General features: G+C 38.6%; 2 protein-coding genes across 2 annotated transcripts; one reads left to right on the forward strand and one right to left on the reverse strand.

Annotated features, from left to right (window-relative positions):
* Positions 1 to 20,449, forward strand: LOC111328625 (unconventional myosin-VI). The gene is made up of 33 exons (XM_022933102.2): positions 1 to 251; positions 360 to 429; positions 1,713 to 1,786; positions 3,097 to 3,226; positions 3,449 to 3,508; positions 3,667 to 3,712; positions 3,856 to 3,917; positions 4,391 to 4,488; positions 5,038 to 5,202; positions 6,293 to 6,473; positions 6,678 to 6,807; positions 7,761 to 7,918; positions 8,535 to 8,626; positions 8,724 to 8,796; positions 9,260 to 9,387; positions 9,947 to 10,042; positions 10,622 to 10,825; positions 11,379 to 11,417; positions 11,568 to 11,734; positions 12,247 to 12,304; positions 12,819 to 12,896; positions 13,517 to 13,646; positions 14,210 to 14,300; positions 14,945 to 15,006; positions 15,448 to 15,536; positions 15,857 to 16,074; positions 16,198 to 16,306; positions 16,920 to 16,969; positions 17,169 to 17,282; positions 17,484 to 17,569; positions 17,972 to 18,112; positions 18,302 to 18,437; positions 19,067 to 20,449. Exons 1-33 carry the CDS (start codon positions 135 to 137, stop codon positions 19,305 to 19,307), a joined length of 3,693 nt encoding a protein of 1,230 aa, XP_022788837.2. The 5' UTR covers positions 1 to 134; the 3' UTR covers positions 19,308 to 20,449.
* LOC111328633 (tetraspanin-33) lies at positions 19,969 to 25,098 on the reverse strand. The gene is made up of 7 exons (XM_022933115.2): positions 24,916 to 25,098; positions 24,235 to 24,420; positions 23,717 to 23,791; positions 22,519 to 22,725; positions 21,970 to 22,017; positions 20,970 to 21,086; positions 19,969 to 20,815 (listed from the first exon to the last, which is right to left on the reverse strand). The coding sequence occupies exons 1-7, from the start codon at positions 24,997 to 24,999 to the stop codon at positions 20,720 to 20,722; spliced, it is 813 nt and encodes a 270-aa protein (XP_022788850.1). The 5' UTR covers positions 25,000 to 25,098; the 3' UTR covers positions 19,969 to 20,719.
* Positions 25,099 to 25,110: the final 12 nt, after the last annotated feature.

Here is a 25,110-nt window from a genome sequence, read left to right on the forward strand (position 1 = left end):
CACGTGACCACAGAAGCGACCCGGCAAAAAATAAAGTCGCTTGGTTGGTGGTAAAGCTCTTCGGTGGAGTTGTTAGAATACTTCCGTTTAGATATTTTCGTATGTATTTCGGGTTTTAAACTTTATCTTATGCTATGGATGGTGGAAAAAAGGTCTGGGTCCCCGACAACGAACATGGATTTCGTTTGGGCGAAATTGTCGATTTGGGATCGGACACGATCAGTGTTGAGGTGGACGGAGAAAGAGGAAAGGTTTGTATAGTTGACAAGTGACTACGCATTGTTTTGCACGTTCCGCGAAGAACCATGCTTTCTGTTTAAAATCATTAGAAGAAAAATATATTTTGAATTTTCTTGTAGGTTGTAACGGCTCCATACGACAGAGTATTCCCATCTGAGAAGGATAACACAAGAGATTTTGAGGACAACTGTAAGTTTATTTTCATGAACTCCAGGGTGTCAGTTTTAAGGAATCAACCCGGTGATGGGAAATCGGGTTTACATTTTAAGTGTAGAGCGTTTAAGTCGAAATAGTTTATCGATTTTGAAATAATTTTTCCGTTAGTTTAAAGTGTGTGTTGGCATATAAAATTTTCACAATCTTAAGGTGCGAGTGAGTTTGTTATCACAATTTCGCAACTTTCAGGCAGATGTTTTACCCTATGTTTTCAGTGAAATTAAATTTTCCTTTCGTAATTCAGTATTTGCATCAGAAAATTCCAATTTAATGTGCGCTGCCTGCGTTTTCAACTATGTTAATCTCTAACGCTTAGTTGTAGGATGAGTTGAAATTGCTAGAATTTAAAGTTTAAAGAATATTTCCGCAGTAAACAATTCATAGGACTCTGACCACTTGCTAGGTAAGTGGGTAAAATTGAAAGAAATAGCAAAACCACACATTACTCCATCATAAGACACAGGGAAACAAAAAAAAAAGCGAAAGAAAAATAGAAGTTCTAGAAATTAACTTAGTTGTTGCGGATCATAGCTAAGCAAACCTTGCTACACTTTATTGCTATTGTTAACTATTGTTTTCAGTCAATTTTCTTGAATATTTTATGGCATTGCGATTTAAGAGCTTAGTCATGTTTTTATTGCTGTTGTAGGTTTGTGATGTGATGAAACTGAGCCAAATTTCATTTTCATTACATTTTTTTGTACAATGGAACTACAAGTTTTTATAACCAAAGAGCTTTGATTTTCATTCTGTGTGGACCATGGGAAAGGGCACCCTGGTTGGGGCAATCTTAATGCATGGCAAGCCTTCCAGTTAACCAAAGTAGAAACATAAATGTATGTCTAATGACATGGGGAACATAGAAAGCATGGCTCGAGGTTAGCACTCTAAACCCTGCCTGAATTTGATACCAGGACTCTTGTCATGCTTTGTTTTTGGAAAATATTCTGAATACAACAGCAGCCATATACAGGGAATTAGCCCTTAAATACCTAGCAGTGAACTAGTGTTAGACTCTGAGATTTTAAAAGAAGGGAGAAGGGGAGTTAGGGTTGGGGGGGGGGGGAGAGAAACAGTGACAGGAGTAAGTAGAAACCATTACGAGATCATTGTAATCTTCAATGTAAGTAACACATACTTTAACCTGCTTTGTGTTATGGAAACTAAGTACAAAATATCTGCCAGTCCAAACTCTTGTTAATAAATGGGTATACCTGATATGTTGAAGATATTTTTATTTTCTAAATTTTTTGCAGGCTCTTTGATGTTCCTCAATGAAGCTACCTTGTTGCACAACTTGAAAATTAGATACCAAAAAGACAAAATATATGTATGTTCTCTTAACATATTAGAGACTTATTTATCAACTTTTGCCAATACAAGTGCTTAAAACAGACAGTTTCTCTTTGTCCTGACAAAAAAGCTTAAAACATGATTACATAGCTTGAAATAATGATTATGATCACTGAATACATCAATAGAACATTTGGGAGACTGTAGAGTTTTTGGAGCATCTTGCAAAACATTTCATTGTAAAACCATAAAGAAACATAAGATCGCTTCCTTAACTTGTTATTGGTGAATTTTGACCCTATTTATATGGTTTTATATTTCTATTGTGATTATAATGATTTATAGTTCTGTGATTGGAAGCAGGGATGGCATAGTGGGAGAGCACTTGCCTCCCACCAATGTGGCCCGGGTTCGATTCCCGGACCCGATGCCATAAGTGGGTTGAGTTTGTGTTGGTTCTCTTCTCTGCTTCAAGGGTTTTTCTCCAGGTTCTCTGGTTTTCCTCCCTCACCAAAAACCAACATACAGCTGGTTCCAGCAGGCTGTAAGCTGTGCTCCAAGATCACACATGGACTGTATAGTGGCTGCCAGAGGCGCCATTGTAAGCTTTCGGTTCGACCTTGTTGAGCTGCGTCGTTGCTGTACTTTGCGATGGCGATTAGCAGTGAAAATTATTCTTATTATTGTTATTATTATTATTGTGTTGCACTCTGCATCCTTGAACAAGTTTCCAAGTAACAATTGATTTGACATTAATATTCATTATCCCAAGATTGTAGAAACACATTTTCTAGTCTCGGGTCCTTGTTGCCTCAATGATAACCAAAAGTTTTATTGAATTCTGAAGATGCAGTTGAGGCAGGGAGATGTGAAACTAATACCCCATTCACACCAAAGCCTAAACATGCTTTAAAGCTGTTTTGTTAAACATGGTTTAACACAACAGCTCCATAGAAGCTGCTCAAATCAATATTTGGTTGACTTCAAATGTGGCACATTGAAAATACAATTTAGCAATTGCTTGAATCTCGTGGAAAATTTAGTTTTTCAGTTCTCTGCTTCTGATTTTTATTTAGTTAAACCTGGTTTAACTAAACAAGTTTTCTGGTGTGAATGGGGTATAAGTAGCATAAATATAACATGTTAAAAAAATTGCTGTAGAGTTATTTTGAAATTGAGTCTATTGTAACTGAATCGTGTGATGTGGGTGTGTTTACACCAGTACCCCTTGGCCACCAGAAAGGAACCACGCTGTAATCTCTGTTTGCTATAAATAATCAATTTTAATCAGTTTGGGACTTAAATTCAGCTCTATCAAAAAGCAAACATCATCCTGTTACTCTGCAGACTTACGTGGCCAATATTCTACTTGCTGTTAACCCATATCATGAAATTAAAGAACTCTACTCAAAGGAAAGAATCAAAGAATATCATGGAAAGTCACTGGGGGTTTTGCCACCTCATGTGTTTGCTATTGGTGAGTGTAAAATAAAGTATTGTTTTGGAAAGTTTTGTGTTCATAAATCAGTTGCAGGGTGTACTGTGCCTTTGATTCAGGGGTGTTGTTATAAGGACAAATTAGATGCTAGTCGCACTTAATAGGGATTTAAGGTTTAACCTCCCTTTAGTCTTTATGTAGGTATTTTTCAGATCAAAGAAATCAATGCAATTTAAAAGTTATCATGATCTTGATTTTCAGCTGACAAGGCTTACAGAGATATGAGAGTGTACAAACAAAGCCAATCTCTGATTGTTAGTGGTGAGTTTCCACTATATCTTGAATATTCAATGTACTATAAGCTGGCAGAACATTTTAGCCAATGTTGGGATTTGGTAAATAATCATGTACTTTTTAATATGATACTCAAAACACTAGCCACTCTGTATACATGTGTCACTGAATAATTATTTGTTCAGGTGAAAGTGGTGCAGGAAAGACAGAATCAACCAAGTATATTTTAAGGTACTGAGTGTTTCAAAGTTGTTGATACTGCACTATAGTCATTTTTAATTACACTGTCAGATGTATGCCCAAAGGTAATTTAGCACAAATGGAGGTTACGTTTGATAACAATACTGATAAATGTGTTGTTTCACATTTCACAGATATCTGACTGAGTCTTGGGGATCTGGTGATCAAGGTCGCATTGAGCAGAGGATTATTGAAGGTAAAACTTTCAAAAATCTGTATGTGACCAATTAATTTAAGTTTGACACAACTGCTTAGTAATAGTGATATGACCGAGTGGATTCCAATTTGGTCTATAATTATACAAGAGATTAACAATTGAGGGATTTGTTAATTACCAGTACGATTATGGACTGAACTGGGTGACGCAAATACTTTAAACTTTGACAAAAGTAAGAGAAACAAACTATAGTCATCGGTGAGACCTTTACATCAAAAACGACAGTTAACTCAAGAAAATGTGTGGCAAAAGTGTGCAGATGTGATATTTACACTGTCCAATTGCATGGTCCAATTACAAGCATGATACGTGCCCTTTCCAATTAGTACTCAAATTAGACTAGTGAGAACCAATCATGTTAGAGAATTTTGTTATAGTTTTGACTGGTGATCAAAATTGCTAAATTGGTGAAATCAGTATCTTCTGAGATTTTCTGTTCCTTGCCCCAACAGCTAACCCCTTACTTGAATCCTTTGGAAATGCTAAAACAATGCGAAACATCAACAGCAGTCGATTTGGAAAGTATGTTGAAGTTCACTTCAATGAGAAGGTTTGTTTTTAAAAACTGTTGATTAGAACTGACTTAAAGAAATGTGTTTGAAGTATCATGGAGGTGTGAGTGCCAGAATTCTCTTCTCTCCCCCCACCTCCCACTTCCTCTATAATTCCTCTGGTAGTACAAAACCACATTTAGTTTTATTTTAAATAAATTTTCTTACAGTTTTGTAACTGTAATATTTTATTTTGAGAGTTTTGACTGTTATAATTTCATATGATAAGTAAAAGGGAAAAATGTAATAATACTGTTATCAGTAGACTTCTGTAAAGGGCCTAGAACTTTAGGATTAGGTGCTATAGATTTAAGTAATTGTATTATTATTATCATTTATAGAGGGAATGTAGCTTTCAGCTCAATGAAAATACATCCATGTATAGAAAATGATTTATTGTCTTCACATAAAGTGTTATTGCTTGCTTTTTAACATCATTAGTTTTGTCATACTGTTACCTTTGAAATCTGCTATCAGTTCCTTAATTATAACTTTTGATCCATTTTCTGTGATCAAAAGTCAGCTGTTTTCTTTTTTGTGATCAACAGGTTACAGTTGTTGGTGGGTTCATTTCACATTATCTTTTGGAGAAATCTCGAATCTGCAAGCAGAGTAAAGGGGAGAGGAACTACCATGTGTTTTACAGGCTTTGTTCAGGAGCACCTCAACAAATGAAATCAAAGCTCGGCATTTCAAAGGCAGAAGATTTTCTGGTATGTTGAACAGACTATTTTGCTACAGTTATTAGTGATATTGTGTAACTTAAAGTTTCTCAACAGGATAGCATTAGTGTACATATTCTCTGCACAAGTCCTTAACTCCCATGAGTGACCAAGCAATTTCTCTTAACATTATCAATACAATATCAAGCAGACAAGTGATAAGAATAAAGAAAAATATCAATCAGGGGATTATCAGTTGATCCAATACCAAATTCTCTGAACCAACATCATAAGAACTGTATAGCAGACAGTAAGGAGAATTACTAAAGAGATCTTGAGAGTGAAAGGGTTGACCATTTCTTATGGAACAGGCAAAGAGAATCTGTCAAACAATTAAGAGCTTCTTAAATTGGCGAACATTTGATTCTTTCTCGTCGCCTTTAAGTTTATTTCAGGAAAGGTGCTATGACGAGAAATAGGATGCTAGTCATTCTTAAAAAAAAAAAAAAGAAAACCCTTAAACCCTTAATTTACCCTTGGAAGTGTTTATAGCTCACAACTGCTAGTGGGGGCCGAGAAAACAACTGAAACAAATAATTCGAACTGAACATAACATTATTAAGAATCCATACTGGCCAGAGGCAAACCAGTTGGCTAGTTACAAGCATGGCCCAGGATTTGAACCTGGAGTTACCATGAAACAAATCCAGGTAGTGGTCAGGGCAGGACTCCAATCTGAGAGTGGCAGATTGCGAGTTCGACAAGCCGACCACTTGGCCACATTGCCTCCTTACATCCGCAATGATTTTTAAGGGCTAACTGGGTATTTAGTCTGTGCTTAAACCCAGACCAAGAACACTTGGTTGTTTTGCTGGGCAAAGCATTTTATCTTCATAATAAATTTAGTGTTTGTAAGCTCTCAGGGCAATCCTAGTGAATGGTAGAGGTGATATGTATTTTTTTTTTTAGAGTTTCCACGGCATCATTTACATTCATTTGTAAATTTGAGGGGAGTTAGGAGAATAACAGGACAGTTTTACAAACCCTTGACAGTTTCTCAAGTTTTTGTGTTTCAGTTCACAAACAACATTTTTCTCTCTAGATTGCTATTTACCATTATGAATTTTTTTTCATGTTTTAGTACTTAAAGCAGGGTTCAATCACAGATCCTAGTCTTGATGATGCGTCAGATTATCGTAGAATGGATGAGTCCATGAACAAAGTGGGCTTTTCAGAAGAGGAAAAAGCCAACATCTTCAGAGTTGTTGCTGCCGTGCTTCATGTTGGAAATATTTCATTTGAGGACAGTGGAGACACTGAAGGTATAACATGCCACTTATTGTTCATTTGCAAAATGTTACAAAAGAAGGAAGTAGATTGCAGTGATTGTAAACTTGTCCCTCCCAAAGGCACTGGTTGATAGCATTACACTTTAGATGATTTGCATTATAATAATTAACACCAGGGTATGTGAACTTTTCTCTTTAGGAAATATTCCTTTCTAGAGAGTTTTCTTTTTTTCTAAGGTGGCTCTGTAGTATCACCTAAAAGTACAAACTCACTGAATACTGCTGCTAAGCTGGTGGATGTGTCATCTGAAGAGCTGAAGATGTCACTTACAACAAGGATGATGTCTGCTGGAGGGTCAAACATGAGGTCTGGACAGCAGCGAAGAGGAATATTGTGCTGTAACATTCCAATTTGATTTAATAACATTTTTAAACCTTAAACCACTGAAAAAAGTTCTTTTATAAAAAGATCAGGATTTTAATAATAACTGTCATGAACACTAAATTAGAGAAAAATTTACAGTTGCCGCAGGTAATATTAGTTTGACAACATTATTCTAACAATTTATTAATATCAATACTTATGAAATTAATGCTATATCTTAACATTCATCTGGCCCCGGTTGTTCGAAGGATGGATAACACTATACACTGGATAAATCTCTATCCGGTGGATAGTGCAGTATGTTTTGTTAACACTTATCCGCTGGATAGCGATTTATCCGTTGGACAGCGTTATCTGCTCTTTGAACAACTGGAGCCTGGTCAACTTGTCACCCATAATTATAATTTTACTTGGTGCTTTTACTTTTATTGTCAATCTTCTTTTGGTTTCACCAAAAGTTAAATCAATTGTCACTACTTGAAGAAAAAAGTCACCAAATTATGACAAAATTACCTCAAACCTGACCATTCACTTTATCCACCATGAGCAGTATTTTGTCAGGTGCAGTTGTTTCAGTTGAAGGCTGGGGCGATATTTACTACCGTCAAACTAAATTATGACCGTCAAAGCTAAATAAATTTTGAATGCACAGTTGTCATAATTGTACTCGGTAATTGGAAGTATTTCTCCCGGCCACTGAAATCTAATCATTACCAAAAGCATACAATCATGCAAATCTTGAGTTGATTCTGGAAAGTATCCTGAATTATTATAATAAATTTTAGAATGCATACCTAAGACATTCATGAGTGAAATATCATTCAGTAACAGAAACTACAGATGAGGGAAAGGGTTTATCTTGGAAATGGTTCAACCAGCCATGTGAGACTAACAGGGGCCATTTGTTTTTGTTGTTGTTTATTTTAATTAAACAGAGTTCCCCTGAAACCAGAACAGGCCTGTGCTGCAAGAGATGCTTTGGCAAAAGCTCTCTACACCAAACTGTTTGATCACATTGTTGGCCAGGTCAATCAGTGCTTCCCTTTTAAGAATTCTTTTACTTACATTGGTGTGTTGGACATCGCTGGCTTTGGTGAGCTTAACAGACCACATCTTTCTTACTTTTGTTACGTGATAGTCTATGATACCCAAGGTGTCTGGTTTAAGATAAATAGGGAATAATACACGGGCAAGCGTAGGTGTAGACTTTCTCTTGGGGAGTTCAACTCGATATCTCCTGAGTGGTGAACGCTTTACCATTCATTCATCAACCTGACAGAGTGGTGCAAAAGGCGAGCGACGTGTTAGCAGTTGATTGGAGATATCAAACACATGTGACTAATTTATCGTAATTTTTCACGTGTGCAGTTACGGCTTTTCTCAGGGCTGGAAATCCTTATAAGACACCAGTTTATATTACATTTAATATTCAAACATACTGTGTTCTTAAGAGTGCAAAAAGAGAAAAAAAAAAAAGTGCTCAGTAGCAAAACTGGCGAAGTGTTACAAATAATTATTCATTTGAATATTAGCAAACATGTGCCAAATATGAATGTAAATTGGACAATGAGAAAGTATCACTTGGTATGGAAAGGGTTTGTGCTCTGTAATTGTTGCTCAAAGATTTTTTACATTTTATTTTCTACCTCATACAAAAACATAACATTGAGAATTGATATACTTTTTATCAAATATTTTCTTATCCTCAGAATACTACGAATTCAACAGCTTTGAACAGTTTTGCATCAACTATTGCAATGAAAAGCTACAACAACTCTTTAATGATAGGATACTGAAACAAGTAAGTAGAGATGACTAGATGTAAATTAGTTTTTTCTGTAAAGGTTTACTCTAACGTAAAATGAATTCTGATTTGCTTTCACTGCTTCAAATCACAGGAGCAAGAGTTGTACGATAAAGAAGGTCTTGGGGTAAAATCTGTGACGTTTGTGGACAATCAAGATTGCATTGGTGAGTTGCTAGAATAATTTTTATTTAAGTGTCAAAAGTAAATACGGCATTGTCGGGGTTTTGCTTTATTTCGTTATATGATTGGTAGAGAACTTGCACCATTTTCATCACTAATCAGAATCAAACTAAAACCAATCGCGACGTGGTCACTCGCGTGTTTCCGCTCTTCAGGCAGTTCGTTTGTTTCTACTACGAGGTCTCGCTGGCTCCTGGTAATACTTTCCTTGGTACGATTGGCTGTTAAGACAGACGGACAGACAAACGGGCTCATGGACACACCCAGCAGACAAGCGTGAAAAAAATTCAAACGAAACTTGGATACAACTGAAGCTGATTACGTTTTATGGTGCAATAAAGAAATTTGCAATTCTGTTCCAAAGTCCATTGCTGGCATATGACGTAGAAACGTGAGTAAATATTGTAAGTTTTAAACACATGACTTGGTGGTTTCTTCAAATTGCAGCGCTCATTGAAGCAAAAAAGACGGGAATTATTGACATTTTGGACGAGGAGAGCAAGCTGCCTAAACCCACTGCAGAACACTTCACACGAGAACTTCACCAAAAACACAAGAACCACTTTAGGCTGGCGGTGGGTATCTGATCAAATTATCCATTCTCTCAACTGATTTCCTTAGCTTTCATTTATCTTTGTAGATAGATCAGTTGGCTATTTGGAAAGCGCAGCTAAGGAGGTGAACTCCAGGGAACCAAGAACAAGTTCAGGTTGGGCAGAGGACTCGAACCCAGGTCCAACAGCAGAAGACAACTCGCCAATCACCCAGCCATACTGCCTCTGTTGATCTTGATAGTCTAGAAAGCTGTATGATTTGAATAAATCAGGGGGAATAGGTGGTAGGGTGTTCCAGGAGGGGTGAGGGGGGGGGGTGGGTGAGCGGTTCTCTCGTTATCGTCCCGATGGTGTTCAAAGGCATGTCAGGTTGTTTTAAAGTCCATATGTCCACTTTTTCTTCACGAAGAAGGGGTTAAATGCAGCGTAGAAATCTCTCTTAGATACAGCACATCCTTGTAAAATTAATGTTCTGTGTTCATGAGGGTTTGTTGCATTAAAAGGAAACTAAAACACACTAATAATATACTATATGAAACTATAATATACTAATGAGCGTTCATACCTTTTCCTTGTGTAGCTCCCCAGAAAATCTCATCTGATTTACCACAAGAAAATGCGAGACGATGAAGGCTTCCTTATTAGACATTTTGCCGGTGCTGTCTGTTACCAAACAGTAAGTTTTTATAAAGGCTGATAGTTTCTAAAGAAACTGTTTGGGGCTGCGTCGATGGGGGTAACGAAATAATTTGGATATATCAACAAAGTCGAAATGGTAAATTGGCCACCGTAACGATTACAAAAGCTGACGTTTCGAGCGTTAGCCCTTCGTCGGAGCGAAGGGCTAGCGCTCGAAACGTCAGCTTTTGTAATCGTTACGGTGGCCAATTTACCATTTCAACTTTGTTGATATATCCAAATTAGTAAGTTTTTACAGTTACCTACCATTGGCAGCTACAGAGTGATTCTTTTGTCAGTGAATGGTAACACAAAGCGTTAAGACCTGCGTTGCAAGTGCTGAAAATTCTATCATTGATGATTTTCAGTTAATTTTTATCTTGCCTTACATATCAGGTTGGTTAAAATATGTGCCAGCTTCTACATGAATTAAGCGTTGTTTGTAAACTGCGAATAAAACAAAAACGTTCAGTTTACCTTTATTTACAAACTTTCTGGCCGGATATTTCTTGTGTCGTTGCACAAGAACGACCTTTTTTTTATTTAGTGAAATCCTTGCTCTGTGATTTCATTTCAGTCGGATTTTATAGAGAAGGATAACGACGCTCTTCACAGCGATCTGGAAGAATTGATACAAGACAGCAAAGATTCTTTCCTCAAGAGTCTGTTCCCAGGTGTGGCACCCAAGAAAAACGACATCGGCTCGTTGTCGTTTGGTTCTCCTATCACTCGGACAGGCAGTAGGAAACTTGGATTCATCAGCGTTGGCAATAAGTTCAGGGTAACCACTACAGATTCACCTCATTTGATACAAGTTTCGTTTGATTTTAAAGCGCTTAGGGATCGGTCATAGTTATCGCCGGGGGGGGGGGGGGAGGGAGGGAAAGGAGGTCGGGGGATTTTGATTGTGTCACGACAAAATCTACTTGATCCCCCCCCCAATGCTCTGTGATATTCCTATGATCTCACCCTCATATTGGCAGTTCATCAATTTTCTTTGCTGCCCCCTTGTTCTTTCTTGGTGACGACTGATTCCCCCCTCCGTTTCCCTTGAAAAGCACGTGATCCCAGCCCCCTTCACCCCCCCCCCCGCGATAAAAAAAAAATGACTGGTCCTTCGGCACAATGTAACTGACGATCTGGTATGTGTTTTTAAGACTTAATTTGATCGGTGAGACGAAAGGCAAATGAACTATATTATTGATTGTCCATCACACCAACCATAGATGTCCTTAGTATTTTTAAACCTTCCGAGCAGAAAACAAATGGCACCTCAAAAATATTGTAATAACCAATTTTCTGATGCTAGTCCTCGAATATTTATTTATCAACAGACACAACTGAATCAACTGATGGAGAAACTCAACAAAACGGTGAGTGAAGAGTAATTTATTTTCTGAGTTGCCTCCCGAAAAAAGTTAAGCTTAAGGCGGAATCTTAAAAATGATGCTCCCTTCTTCTACTCATGCTTCTGATTTAGTTGATTATGTTTGTTCATTTTTTTGTTTGCTGAACTTGTCTAGGGGGCTAGCTTTATTCGATGCATTAAACCAAATGGAAAGATGACCGCGCGGGATTTTGAAGGTGGTTCAATTTTGAGTCAACTGGAGTGTGCTGGGATGGTTTCAGTGTTGAACTTGATGCAAGATGGCTGGCCATCGAGGGCACCGTTCAAAGATCTTTACCAAATGTGAGTAGAGATGGTTTAGTCGTGAACGAAGAATAGCGAGAACCAGAATCTTGATTCCATCCGATAATTTCAGTGAATTCAGTTGCGTCAGTGGGGGTTATTACAAAATAATTTGGTCTCTTCAACTGAGTTTATAATGTAAATTGGCCACTCTAAAGTTTTTTTTTACCCATTTAGACCCAAAAGTTATTAAAATATAACTTCTCCTTGTAATATCCTTATGTTATCCACCAAACAGTTAACGGGAATACTCAAACTTATCAGATAGAAGTTATCTTGATCTAACTCCAAATTCTTGCAATTTATTTACAAGGAAGAAGCATAGCTGCTAGAGGGGAGAATTAACGATCAGATCTTGGAAGTTAAAGGATTGAGCTGACTTCTCGAGCGTTAGTCCTTCGTTAGCCCTTCGTTAGTCCTTCGTTAGTCCTTCGTTAGTCCTTCGTTAGTCCTTCGTTAGCCCTTCGTTAGCCCTCCTATGTTTGTAATGATTTTTACTGTACACTTTTTAGGTACAAAGACTACTTACCACCTCGACTTGCCCGACTTGATCCAAGAATGTTCTGCAAGGTAGGTAATGAACAGGGTTGATAGTTGTATTTTTTGGATTTTGACTCGGCTGCTCTAGAGAAATGCGTCAATCGCCGCTGTTAAAAACCAGCCAATCACAGCCGAGCGTAATGCTTCGTAAGGTGACGCGTGAGCCTGACGAAGAACATCTGAAGTGACACCATTGCAACGCAAACCAAAGTGATCAGACTGGCCAATCAGAACAAGAGTACATATCTGATTGGCTGAGAAGGTGGCGCAAGTTTCTAGTCTAATTACAAGGCGTAGCTAAGTAAAACCAAAGCAATCTTGGATAACTTTTGACACTCAAGTAAACTAAAGGCCTGTGCTCAAGTAGTGCTCTGGATTTATTCTCGGTTGTCCCGATTTCAACTCCTTTGCTGCACTTTTGCATACACTTAGCCAACTGATCTGCCTCTTGCTAGTTGGGGTTTTCGAAAACACTATGTTCATAAATGTATACATACACACTCTGTTCTAATGTTTTACGATTTCTTGGTTTGTTTGTTTATAGGCTTTGTTTCATGCCCTTGGCATGGATGACAAGGATTACAAGTTTGGCCTTTCTAAGATCTTTTTTCGCCCTGGCAAGGTAAAAAAAAAAGGTGTAATTTTGACAACATTGTACCTTTTCACTGTGGTGTATTTCTCACAACAGCAATGCATTTGTGCAGATTTCTAGCAGTGTGCAAAAATAACCACATCTTACAACTCGCGCTGCAGACTAAGGTTTTGATAGCGATAATTGAAAGACACAAAAAAGCAAAAGAGTACAATACAAAAAAAAAACAAACAAACACAACAAACAAACACAAAAGCAAAAAAAAAAAAAAACAAACTGGAGTCAATTCCTTTTGGCGGTGTATCTGGATAATCGATAAACGTCGGTTTCCTTGAGCTACAGATGGCAACTGTAATACTTGCATGTATAGCTATGTCAACCCTTTCCACCATATTTCTTTCTCTATCGACACATTAGAAGCTTTAGCACGACTTATCACAGTACAATGCCGCATGGAAGCTTGCTGTATGTGATCTTAGTTTATAACGTAGCTCACCATCGAGTTCCCTGTAACCCAGCGGTAGAACTTAGCCACAATTTACGAACCGCTTGAGAATGGAATGTCCGCAGGGAACTCGAGTTTTCCTTCGTCCCTATGATTTGTGATGAATGTTTTTAAAAAACATCGTTCCTTTTTCTCTCATCTCTAGTTTGCAGAGTTTGACGAGATTATGCATTCAGACCCCGAGAGCCTAAAGAATATTATCTCCAAAGTTCTTACTTGGTTGATCCGAACTCGCTGGAGACGAGCCATCTGGGGAACACTGTCTGTCATTAAGTGTAAGTGTGAATTTGTGTTTAAGCTTCCAAGTTCTTACTTTATAACTCCCCCTTTGTTAGTCCACTCCACATTTAATCGTCGTCGATATTTTCGATTTAATATTAGTTCTGAGTTTTGTCTATCTTGCCAATCAATTATCTCTGGGTAGCGTGCGATGTTTGGGAAATTCATGGCGGAAAAATTTGTGGCTTATAACCTTAAGGCTAGTTCTACCAAAGAAAAGTGAAAAGTGGAGAGCTTTCATTGTCTTAAAGGGAGTCAGATATGAAATTTTAGAATGCTTGAAGTCACTCAGTAGCGTTTTCCTGGCACTTGAGGAGAAGTTTGTTTTAGGCAAGGGTTTCAATCACTTTTCCATGGGCAGCTGCCGTGGTATGATTGGCGGCTGTGTCGTACGGTGAAACCCAAATTCGAGGGCCTGTTCGCAGGCTCAACAGACGGGGGTCATAGATCTTGACGAGCTCTTTGTAAATTATGATTGCTATTAATTATTTTGAGGTTGGTTGCTCCAGAAACCATTGATATTTCGATGACCAATTCCTTCTCCATTTGTGATCTTTAGTGATGAAGAAGATTGAATTCCGGGCGGCAGCTATCATTCGCATTCAGAAAAATGTTAAAATGTTTCTGGCAATATGTCGCCACAAACCTCGGTAGGTGCTACGTCGAGGAGTGTTTAAGTTAGTCACGAAGTTATCGGATTAGTGAAGGTTGTTTATATGGGGTTTTTGTTTAGTTGTTTTTATTTAGTTGTTTTGTTTTGTTTTGTTTTGTTTTGTTTTGTTTGTTTGGTTTTTTTTGCTTTAGCTGTTGCTTTTCCTTCATATGGAATTTCCTCAGTTACTGAATCGTTTTATGAAAATTTTTATTCAGTTGACAATCATCTTGGAAAGTTTAACCCTTTACATCCTAACGTCAGTCTACATATTCTCCACACTGTTCTCTATGCATTTCTTATGGTGCTGACAAGGAGAATTTGTCAACTAATCAAGAGCTTCTTGAATTGTTATCATTTGCTTTATTTTCATAACCTTACTGTTTGATTCAGCAGTGAGTCTGTATGGAGAAATTGGATGCCAATATCTTTTAAGGCTTAATAGGCTCAAGGATAAAGAGTTTCTTCAAGCGCCGTGCGATTTTGTAATTTATCGCTGGTGTTATACACTTACTTGTATAGTGACAGATGTGTTAATACCCGAATGTTTTACAAACCTCATTTCCCTGCTCTGTCTACTACCTTTGTTCACATTCTCTACGGTATGACGTTCAATGTTTAATAGTCTTTAACTGTTTACAGGTATCAAGGCATTATTAAAATTCGAAAACTACAGGTGCAACTAGATAATATTGGGAAACTAGGTAAGATAATGATTCTCTGCTTCTGGGTACTCGTAGCTGCCTCATTTAAAGTCGTAAAAGTTGTACTTGTGGGAAAAGTATTGGCCTTTTGGTGAACGCGTTGAACTCAGAAACGAGAGGTCTGGGCCCGAGTCCTGGCTAAATCATTGTGTTGTGTTCCAGGACAAGACTCTTTACTCTCACTGTGCCTCTCTCTGCTGAGGGGTAGAAATGAAAACTAAAAAACCGTTAGGGGAGTCTGATCAAATGCTGGGGGGTTGGACAAGCTGGAGTAGAAATACTAAAAGCTTCTTCTTGCTTCACAAATCGAGGATGGGTAACAGGCAGTTATGGTCCTGCCACTTAGCCTGTAAGACTTGACCTACCCCCCCCCCCCCCCCCAGCGTATTGAGTAACCACATGTGTTAAATTCAGCATGGTCTTTTTTATGTTTCGTATCAGTGGGATCTCTGAAGAAAGACCAAAGCGTATTGGCTAAAAACGTGAAGGAACTCGGACAAGCCATTGACGATGCTGTGATCAAAGTCAAGGTAAACTTGCTGTAAAAGTTATATCACTAGGGCTGTTTTTAGTTGTTGTTGTTTTTTTTTTTTTTCGGCAAGATTCGACACAAACAATGATGAAATTATTTTTACAATTTACTATTCTCTACCAGCTAAAAATGATTAAGGCACAGTTTAAAACTCTTTTGTGGTAAGGATATTTATTTATTTGAGAAGATCAACTTGATTGATTACACATCACTGACCACGCGCTTTGGCCAACCTTGGAAATGGCATACTTCAAGCTTGTCGACGTTTTTTTCTTGCTTTGATTATGTTCAAAACTGTAATTAATTTTTTTTCTGCAGGGTAATTTGATGAAGCGAGATGCTATCGATGCACTTTACTTTGGTCTTGTCAGTAATTTAAACAAACAACTTAAGGATGTGGAGCAGCGAGTAGAACAGCAAAAGGTCGAAGAAGAACAAGAACGACTAAGAAAAATACAAGAACAGATGGAACTGGAAAGAAAGAGAAGGGAAGAAGAAGAAAGGAAGAGAAAACAGGAAGAAGAGGAGAGAAAAATGTGAGTAGGATCGGGAATACCTATCACATTTGCCATACCTGTAAAGTGACAGATTGAGTAGGGCTGCAGTTCGCATCCCTAGGTTAGGTTCGAATATAACTTTTTAAAAACATTTCCAAACAGGAGAATGGAAATGGAGGTGAGAAGGAAACTGGAAGAGGAAGAACAACGTAAGAGGGACGAAGAAGAAAGAAGGAAAAGAGAAAAGGAAGAGGCTGACAGACAATTACAGGTGAACAGATTGATGGACAGATTAAGGGGAACTCAGTCACTGTCAGTTAAATTAGCCGGTCAGACCACAATGAGCGGCAAAGGTCTCGCACGCTTGACTACTTATTTAATTTTTTCTATGAATTTTATTTATCTCCTCCTCTCCCCCATTTAAATGTTTCCTGGTGAAAACAAAATGGTCACTTATTTGAATCAACATTGTTTGGGGGAAAGGCAAGACTTTCAAGTGACTGATTGGAGATAAGTTACAGGATTTCTGTTTATAATTTTGAGTGGAGGTTCGTCGACCACCTACTAAGGGAAGTTATACATACCTGCATGCATACAGACAGACAGACAGACTGATGGACAGTCTGACATACAGACAGACAGACAGACAGACAGACAGACAGACGGACGGATAGATGAGCAGGGTGAAGAACAAACACAAGACAAACGGAAATAAAGATGAATACCACAGAAAGACAGGCTGTATGACTTATGCGCATGTACCTACCTCTCACTTCCTTCAAATAAGTATGTTTGAGTATGTTTCTTTGGGAATTGAACCCAGCAGGTCAGTGAGTGCTTAAGGATAGTGTTGAGTTATATTCGTTTCTTGTATTCATTTGTAGGCTTTAAAAGCTGCAGAAGAACAGAAGGCTAGGGAGGACGAACAACGGAGGTCAGTTACTGGTTCAATTTTGATGGAAAGCTTTAAAAAAGTTGCGTGAACATTTAAGATGGGTAGAGCGGGCTATATTCTTCACAAAGGAAATATGAAAACCTGGTTCTCAGTTACTGGAAACCGATTAGACGAAGCTTCCTTGTAGCGAGTCGCGTGTTCTTTTTTTATGTTCTCTGTTGATCGTGTTTACTTTTAGGTGCGCGATGATTAAACAAGAGCGAATGGACCGGGAACTAGCTTTACGGCTTGCACAGGACCCGGACGCTTTGGACGCAGAAGTGCAGCAGGCTCCCCAGCTACCACTTCAGAGGTATGAAGAAATCTTTCAGAACTACGGCTTGTCCTGAAAAAAAAAAAAAAAAAAAAAAAAAATCATCACGTGATGTTACATCGGCTTGGACTTTGACCCTGGGCAGCATCTTGCGCCGTATTCAGGCATTTTAACATCCGCTCAGGGAAACTTGATGTTTTAGCATTCTTGTCGATCTCTCAAGTCTTTTTCTTCTTTCAGAGCGCTGCCACCGCGAGAGAAAAAGAAACACGACTTATCTTCTTGGAAATACGCCGAGCTGCGGGACACAATTAACACGTCCTGCGGTGAGTAGCACGGTAATTTGTTCCTGTTTGGGTGAATAGGAAGCCCAGTCAGTTAACAGGCTATCAAGATAGCAGTCGGCTCCAGCACTGGAAAGCAGTCCTCATCGAAGAGTCTTGTCATCAAGATATTTATCACATCTCCTTAGTTGGCAGGCCTTTCCGTCTCCTATGTGAGTGGGAGAAGTTATGAAACGCGCGAAGGCTTGGGGCGAAGGCGAACGAAACAGTAGGGATGGTAGGGGTGACGGAGGAAGAAGAAGATCGGCCTTCCGCAAAACTTAGAGACTAAAAGAGCTCTTCAGAGGTGGTTGAAGAGCGCTGAGTAGTCGTAGATATACAAAACAGAATCGGCGCACTTTACAACTCGCTTCAATAGACTCTTTTCTGTTCTGGTAATTGCAGACATTGAGCTTCTGGAGGCCTGCAGGCAGGAGTTTCAGCGGCGGCTCAAGGTTTATCACCAGTGGAAGAAAACCAACAAGGCGCGAGGCACAGGCCAAGAAGGTGCTGCTCAAAGGGCCCCACAGGATATTATGGCAGCAGGTAAGTGGAGGGTTGAACCCCTTAGGTAATTGCGGATGACTGTTTTGATTGGTTGAATGAACTCAGAAAGGTCAAAACCACGGGCAGTGCGAACTCTTGACGCTTAGTTTGGCAGACTCCATTTATGACAATTACTCTAACGATCTGCGAATTGGTTCTCATCACCAAATGATGTAACTTTACTTTCAGCTGAAAATGCTCCACCCCTCCCTCCTCGCCCTGGTCATCCGCAACAGGCTACTTCTTCCCCAGCCCTCCCCCCACGAAGGCCGCAGAGATATTTCCGTGTGCCGTTTATGCGTCGGTCCAATCAGCAGGGATGGTGGTAAGTGTAATGGTATAAAGTCTTTTTTTTAACAAGCTATTGCTCTTTTGGTTCTTCTTCCAATTGTATAACGATTTATGAGAGAACGATAAGTAAAATTTTTAAAAAACCTTGGATCAAAGAGATGACCAGAGACTGGCACTGATGTTTTCATGGTTACTGTTTTAGGTGTCGTGTTATTTAATTTTTTTCTGGGGTAAAGTTTTCAGTCTCATGTTCAACCTCCAACTTGGCGGACAAGGAGTCTAACTTCATCTGGCTGATCACCCTGAATCTGTCCATCGTGATTGTACCAGTTGGGGGCACTGTTAAACCCCCATTGGTTTTGATAAAGGCATCTTGGTTAGCATCAACAGCAAGGGGTAGACATGCTAGTAGAGTACGAGGTGTCCCTTCTTTTCGACGGAGTCCGTCGCGCGAGTTAAAACAAAAACAAACAAAAAAAAAGAACGAAAAAAAATAGCTGAAAAAAATTTGATGTTAGCGCAGTACGCTGACATCAACTGTTTCTTTCTTCACTCGCGTGGGGGACTTCGCCGAAAAGAAGGGACAGTTCGTTCTCTCTAGTGTTGCATAATGCCAATTAAAAATGTTCTCCTTAAAAGGCAGGTGTTGTGTCTTCCCTTCAGGTTTGCACACTTTGATGGGCAGTGGATTGCGCGCCAAATGGAGCTTCACCACGGGAAACCTGCCTTATTGCTAGTCGCAGGGGAGGATGATCTGGACATGTGCGAGCTGAGTTTGAACGAGACACGATTGGCGCTGCGCAAAGGGGCTGAGATTACTGTCAGTGACTTTGAGATCGAGTGGCAGAGACACGGTGGAGCTCCACGGGAGTACCAAGCCAAAATATATACACAACAGAACTGAGCAAGACAGGGTGGAGTAGAGTGGAGCCTAATTGGGAGGGGGGGAAACGGAATCTTCAGTGTAGAAAGCATAAGCAAGCTATCCTTTATAGTTAACCCTGCTTGCGGTGTTCGTCAAAGACTCCTATTGCTCTGGTAGAAACTTAATGACATTGTAGCAATTATGGCTCTTTTTTGAAACCCATCCTTAAGATACGGTCATATCTATTGGGTGGTGTTATCTGCATGCAATACAGTGTTTTCTGTTTTAAGGTCTGTTTTTCTGAGGAATTGAATTGCCGTTGCACGGCTAAGTATCAGTTGCCGAGGGCAGTTCATAAAAATCATGCTTTCAATAAATGGAGCAAGAAAACTTTAATCCAATCATAATTGTAGGTAGTTAGCGTGTGAGTGTAAAAGTGTTAGGAATTTGGAGAGAAATTTTGAAGTTGTTAAAATTAAACTCATTTACTATTTGTTTATTACCAATCACTACAGAAATAATTAGGGAATGGCTGGAACTATTTTTTGTTGGTATTTCAGGAATTTCATCCAATTTGCTTGGGTGCCTAAAGGATAAGATACACTGCAAAGTTTTATTTTCTTGAGTTCGGAACTATAATAAGCATGAGAGTCATTCCACATAGAGCACGAAACTTCAGAAGTAATGACATCCAAATATCTCTTTGTCATTATTTTTAATAAATATGAAGCTACTCTGAAAAATGAACCTCCTTTCAGAGAATAGAGAAAGACTTTATAAAGTCCTCAACTTAATAACTATTAATAATATTTGATTGAGTTATGATACAGTAGCTATGTAATAATGGTTATTTAATATAGGGAATTTATTTATTTGCTTAGCAACTTATTTTTGACAAATTTTCACAGGACCTAGTGATTGCAATCTTTTTAACTAATCAGATTTCTTAATTAAAACCTCAGATTGAAACTCATCTCAGTACAAAGATTTTTGACAATAACTGTCAGTGTTAGTTCTAAGTGATAATTGAATGTTTCCCTTTTCTCTGTTGACATTTTTTACTACAAAGTTAGGTTTCATTATCAAAACAAGAAAGTAGAAACAAGTCCATGTAATTCTTGGGTTGATATTGTAATGCTGATTTGCAATTGGAAGATCCAATAAAGGTTTTTAACATTGAAGCTTTGTACTCTGTTAAAAAAATACTTGAACCTTATCATCTGATGGGAGTCCATTATTTATTGAACTCTACAGGACCCCTCCCTACCATGACCCCTACAGTGTAACATACTGGCTTCTTGATTGGTTGAGGGGTGTGATGCCAGCAAAAATACTGCAAGAATATAGCTGGTTTTCCATGAGTCTTTATTGATCGGTTTGGCTAGCCAAGTTGTGGTGTGGGTATTCTACTTTTCCCTTCATATGCAACAAAGCAAATCCCTGTGGTTCTCCTATAGTGTAAAGTTCAACTCAGTCTCAGTATTCTGTGACTTTAACACTTCATCGATAACCCGGATCATGTTAAAGGCACCCAGAATTCCAAGCAACTGAAATGAGCAGAAAGAATAATGTAATTAACTTGATCGAGAAAATTGGTAAAAGTTCATTGAAATCTCAAAAGAAATTACATTCATTGCAACTTCAGATATGAGTTGGCCATGTTCAGTTCATAAATGTTGAAGCACAGTGCACTGCAATTACCTGTACAACAGCAAACCCAAATGCAAGACCTCCCACAATGTGAAGATTGCTATTAATCCAGTCTGTCAGACTATCAATACATCCATTGGTGTATATCACCTGAGTAGCTTCTGTCTCCTAAGAAATTTATAGGAGCAAAAATTGTTCCATACATTTGCAAGTAAATAGGTTCAAAGTTACCCTAGACTGGAGCAGTCCCTTTCCTTTCAGCAAAGTCTCTTGTGCAAGTCAAAAGAAATCAGTGAAAAAGAAGAAAACTGCAGCATCCTACTTATTGTGCATCTCACCTCCAGGGTTCCATGTGGCATGCTAACATCAGTTGCTTTTATCCTTTTGCTTTTTTTTATTTGCCAACAGACTTCACTGAAGAGGAGGGACTGCTCTTGGTCAATTGTTATCAAGTCATTTGTATGTTTGGCAACACTTCAAGTTATGCCACATGTTTTTTTATGTGGACCCTTTTTTGTACTACTGAATGAAGAATTAGATCACTGATTTAAAATTATTGGCTAGGATATATTGCAATTCTTGAGATTTCCATTTGTTTACAAACCATAGTACCCGAGTTCACAAAACATGTAGCCAAGTAAGATAATAAACAAGAATTCTTGCAATGTTTATAATACCATTTGCACCAATTGGAAATGAGGTATGTACTTAATAGTTATAAAGATATGTAATTAACTCTTGAATTCATAAATCAGGGCCTGTATATTTCTCCAAGCTCTATGATTTTCAAGCAGAGGTCAGATCTCTGTAGATTCCTTGCACTTAAGTGAGCAAAACAGATGTAGAATAAGTAACCAGATAAACTTGGGTATTCATAGGTGATTCACTCTGACGAAGGGCTAACGCTCGAAACGTCAGCTTTTGTAATCGTTACAGTGGCCAATTTACCACTTCAACTTTGCTGATATATCCAGATTATTCATAGGTAACATACAGCAACTATGCCATGAGCTCCCTACAACTCTAGATTTACCAGATTGCCGGCACTTACAAGTTTTTCCTTTCTAACTGCAAATCCACAGTGTGTATTGATCTGATCCTGTTCATCAATAAACAATAACACAGTATTACAGTTACAATCAAGTAATGTGGTGTTAAGAAACAAACTGGGCATGTTTCATTTAATGGTAGTGAAAAATTGACATTTTTGTCACGTCTACTGGCACATAACCAGTCAGAGTGAGTTCTATGCAGAAACTAAAGTAAACCAGGATTGCACTGCTTCTGCCTAATAACATCTGCTCTGTGAAAACTCACCTCAAGCTCTCGACTAATCAAATATAAACCTAACCCGACTTGGTCAGCCAGGTTTTCCCAAACTCCCAGCCCAGTTGCATGTATAAACTTACAATTGAGTTCTAATTGATTACCAGTGACAGGGCCCTTTTCAAATGAGTTTCATAAAACCAAAGTAATTAAAATGGTCAATCAGAAGAAAGGAAAAAAAACTCGATCAAAAATACTTAATTTTGTGTGAGAATGTAGTATTACTGTAGAAGTGCCTGTGGGAAAAACCTTGATTTTTGCCTTGGCTGCTCACCTCACGGCAGCATGAGAAGGGTACTCCGCATGCCTGAACAGTATTAGCAGAACAGTTGAAATGTTCATTCAGCTCCCAGTCATGATATGAAAATCCACCACAACACTTCAGACCCTTTTGTATTCCATCTATAGCATTTTGCAGGTCTGGATCATTTCGGTATCTCATGATCACATTATGAGTTGCCTCCTTCACTTTACTGCGAGTCTGTGGATGGTGATTATGGGAGGTAGGTCACTAAAGAAACTATGGTGCTTGTACATGGTAGGTATTACAAGATAATTTGGCTTTATCGACTGAGTTGAGAATGTAAATTGGCTACTGTAAAGAGTTTCAGAAGCATTAGACCCTTATTAGAGCAAAGGGAGAACACTTGAAGATAATTATAAATCACTGGGCTGAAATGGTGTGGTAGATTGAGGCTGTGATTGTAATTGTGACATAATGACAGTACTTACTGACTAATCTTAGGCATGATTTGGGAGATGCAACCGTCCAAGTGCTGCAACAACACTGCTAGTTGCTACAAGCTGCTGAAACTGTAACAAGCTCCAACAGTTCATGGAGGTTTTGCCTTATTGCAAGTTCATCCCCTTCCACCTTTGCCAGTTTGCCCCCTGAAGCAAAGTGAGTTCACTTTGCTGCAAAACTCAGCATAAAATAGTGCTAAACAAGTTTGATAAAGAGCATTGTACTGTCTCCAGTTTGTATCCAAAGTGCAGTAGTCACACATTAGTGAATACAACTGATAATTCACATGTTGGTCATATTTTGTTATTGTTTCACAGTGAGATTTCACGATGCATTAGGATTTCAACAGAATACGTTTTGACATAAAGAACCATGTTGGAAGATTCTGGTTAAGGTAGGGGCAAACTTGTTTTTTCTTCAGGTGGCAAACTCGCAAATGCAATAGGGGGTGAACTTGCAATATGACAAAACCTCTATTTACCACCCCAGCAATAGTGCAGGATTTACCTTTCAATACATGAACACAAAATCAACCCTCGACCCACTTCTAAATTGTGATCTTGTATAGCTTGATATTTTTCCCTCCAAAGTTCAGCTTTTAAGAATCTCATGATTCCTTAAAAAATTCCACACCTTGTGTATCTGCCCTTGGCATAAATCAACATTACAAAAGAAAGAGTAATCAACGATTAACAAACATTTGGAGCTTCTCTAGTCTTACATGTACCTTGTCGACAAAAAAGAAAGCAACAAAGCCTGTTACAAGTTCCAAAATGAAGATGACAGTCAAAGATCCCATGAACTAGATAGAAATTAAAGGGAATCAAAATCACAAACATACAACCAGCCCTGAAAAACAGACATAATGTACAGAATATGGATATTGAGCCTGCAGTATGTTGTAGTTACTTTTATGCTACCATGTGCTTTGGAGTTATACAGTTGTATGCAGTGTTTCTCTTTTTCACTAGTCAGCCCCGAGAACATAACAGCTTAGTGACTGTGTGCACATCAACTATCTATGTCAAATATATCACTGGGATGGGATAAACAAGTGGGTCTTTCAATGTACCAAGGATTTTACTTGTGCATAGCTTAATAACTTCCATATGTAAACTGGCAATACTTTCTCAGGTGTCAGAAAATAACTAATAAAAGTAATCAGAGAAAAGTGAGCTTAGCGAGCTCATTTAGATTTGTTCAGAATTTCATTGACAGGATAGAACTATGTGGAACTTCACTCACTACTTGCAGCAAGATCTTATTTTCCCTGAGAGCTCCAACACAACCACAGAATGTCACTACAAACATCAGACAGCCAACAACAATAAGTAGAACTGAAGGGTCAAAGGCCAGGCTGTCAAGGTCACTATACTCCTTCTTCTCATCATGAGCCCAGGCTCCCACTGCAACGAGTACTATGCTGACAATCTAGATAATAAATGTTTTAAACAGTGAATGTTTCGAACAAACTACACAAAAGTTTCCCCATCACTTCCTGATCCCCCGAAGTGCAATGGCTCCCAAAGGCCGGTTTCTCCAAAGTCTCAGTGGCTTGACTGGCCTCAAGCCATACGTGAGGAATAGTGGTGGCGTGCCTAACCAAAAACCATTAATTCATTTGATTTCTAGACATATTAACCTTGTGAACTTCAAAGCAATCGATACCTCGATCTTGAGTGTGAACAACGCCATGCAACAAAAAAATTCAAAATTGGCTAGCTTTTCAGGACCGGTTCTTAATGTTGCTTAGTGGATCATTTCCCTTAACTTACATCAACAAGTTGAACTCTGAGTTACACCTTCAAAGTCTCTGGCAGTGTAGAAAAAACCTTTAACAACTTCGAGTGAAGTAGAAGCTGCATGAAAACTGAACTGTTAATTAAATTCTATGAACTCTGCCGACTACTTTGCAAATAAACTAACCCACAAGACGGTGTTAGTAGCGAAGAGAAAATACTTCACAATGCAGTGAAAGCTGAGTTTCTCCTTCAGTGAACTTTCATCCATGAAAATACCTTCTGCTTCATAAATACTCAAACCGTTCTAACACTGTTCTAATGATCTGATAGCACATAGTTAATGGCAAGAGTGCGGGTGCAAAACGTGTAAACAAATGGA

This window comes from Stylophora pistillata, chromosome 8 (assembly GCF_964205215.1).
Source record: "Stylophora pistillata chromosome 8, jaStyPist1.2, whole genome shotgun sequence".
Taxonomy (NCBI): domain Eukaryota; kingdom Metazoa; phylum Cnidaria; class Anthozoa; order Scleractinia; family Pocilloporidae; genus Stylophora; species Stylophora pistillata.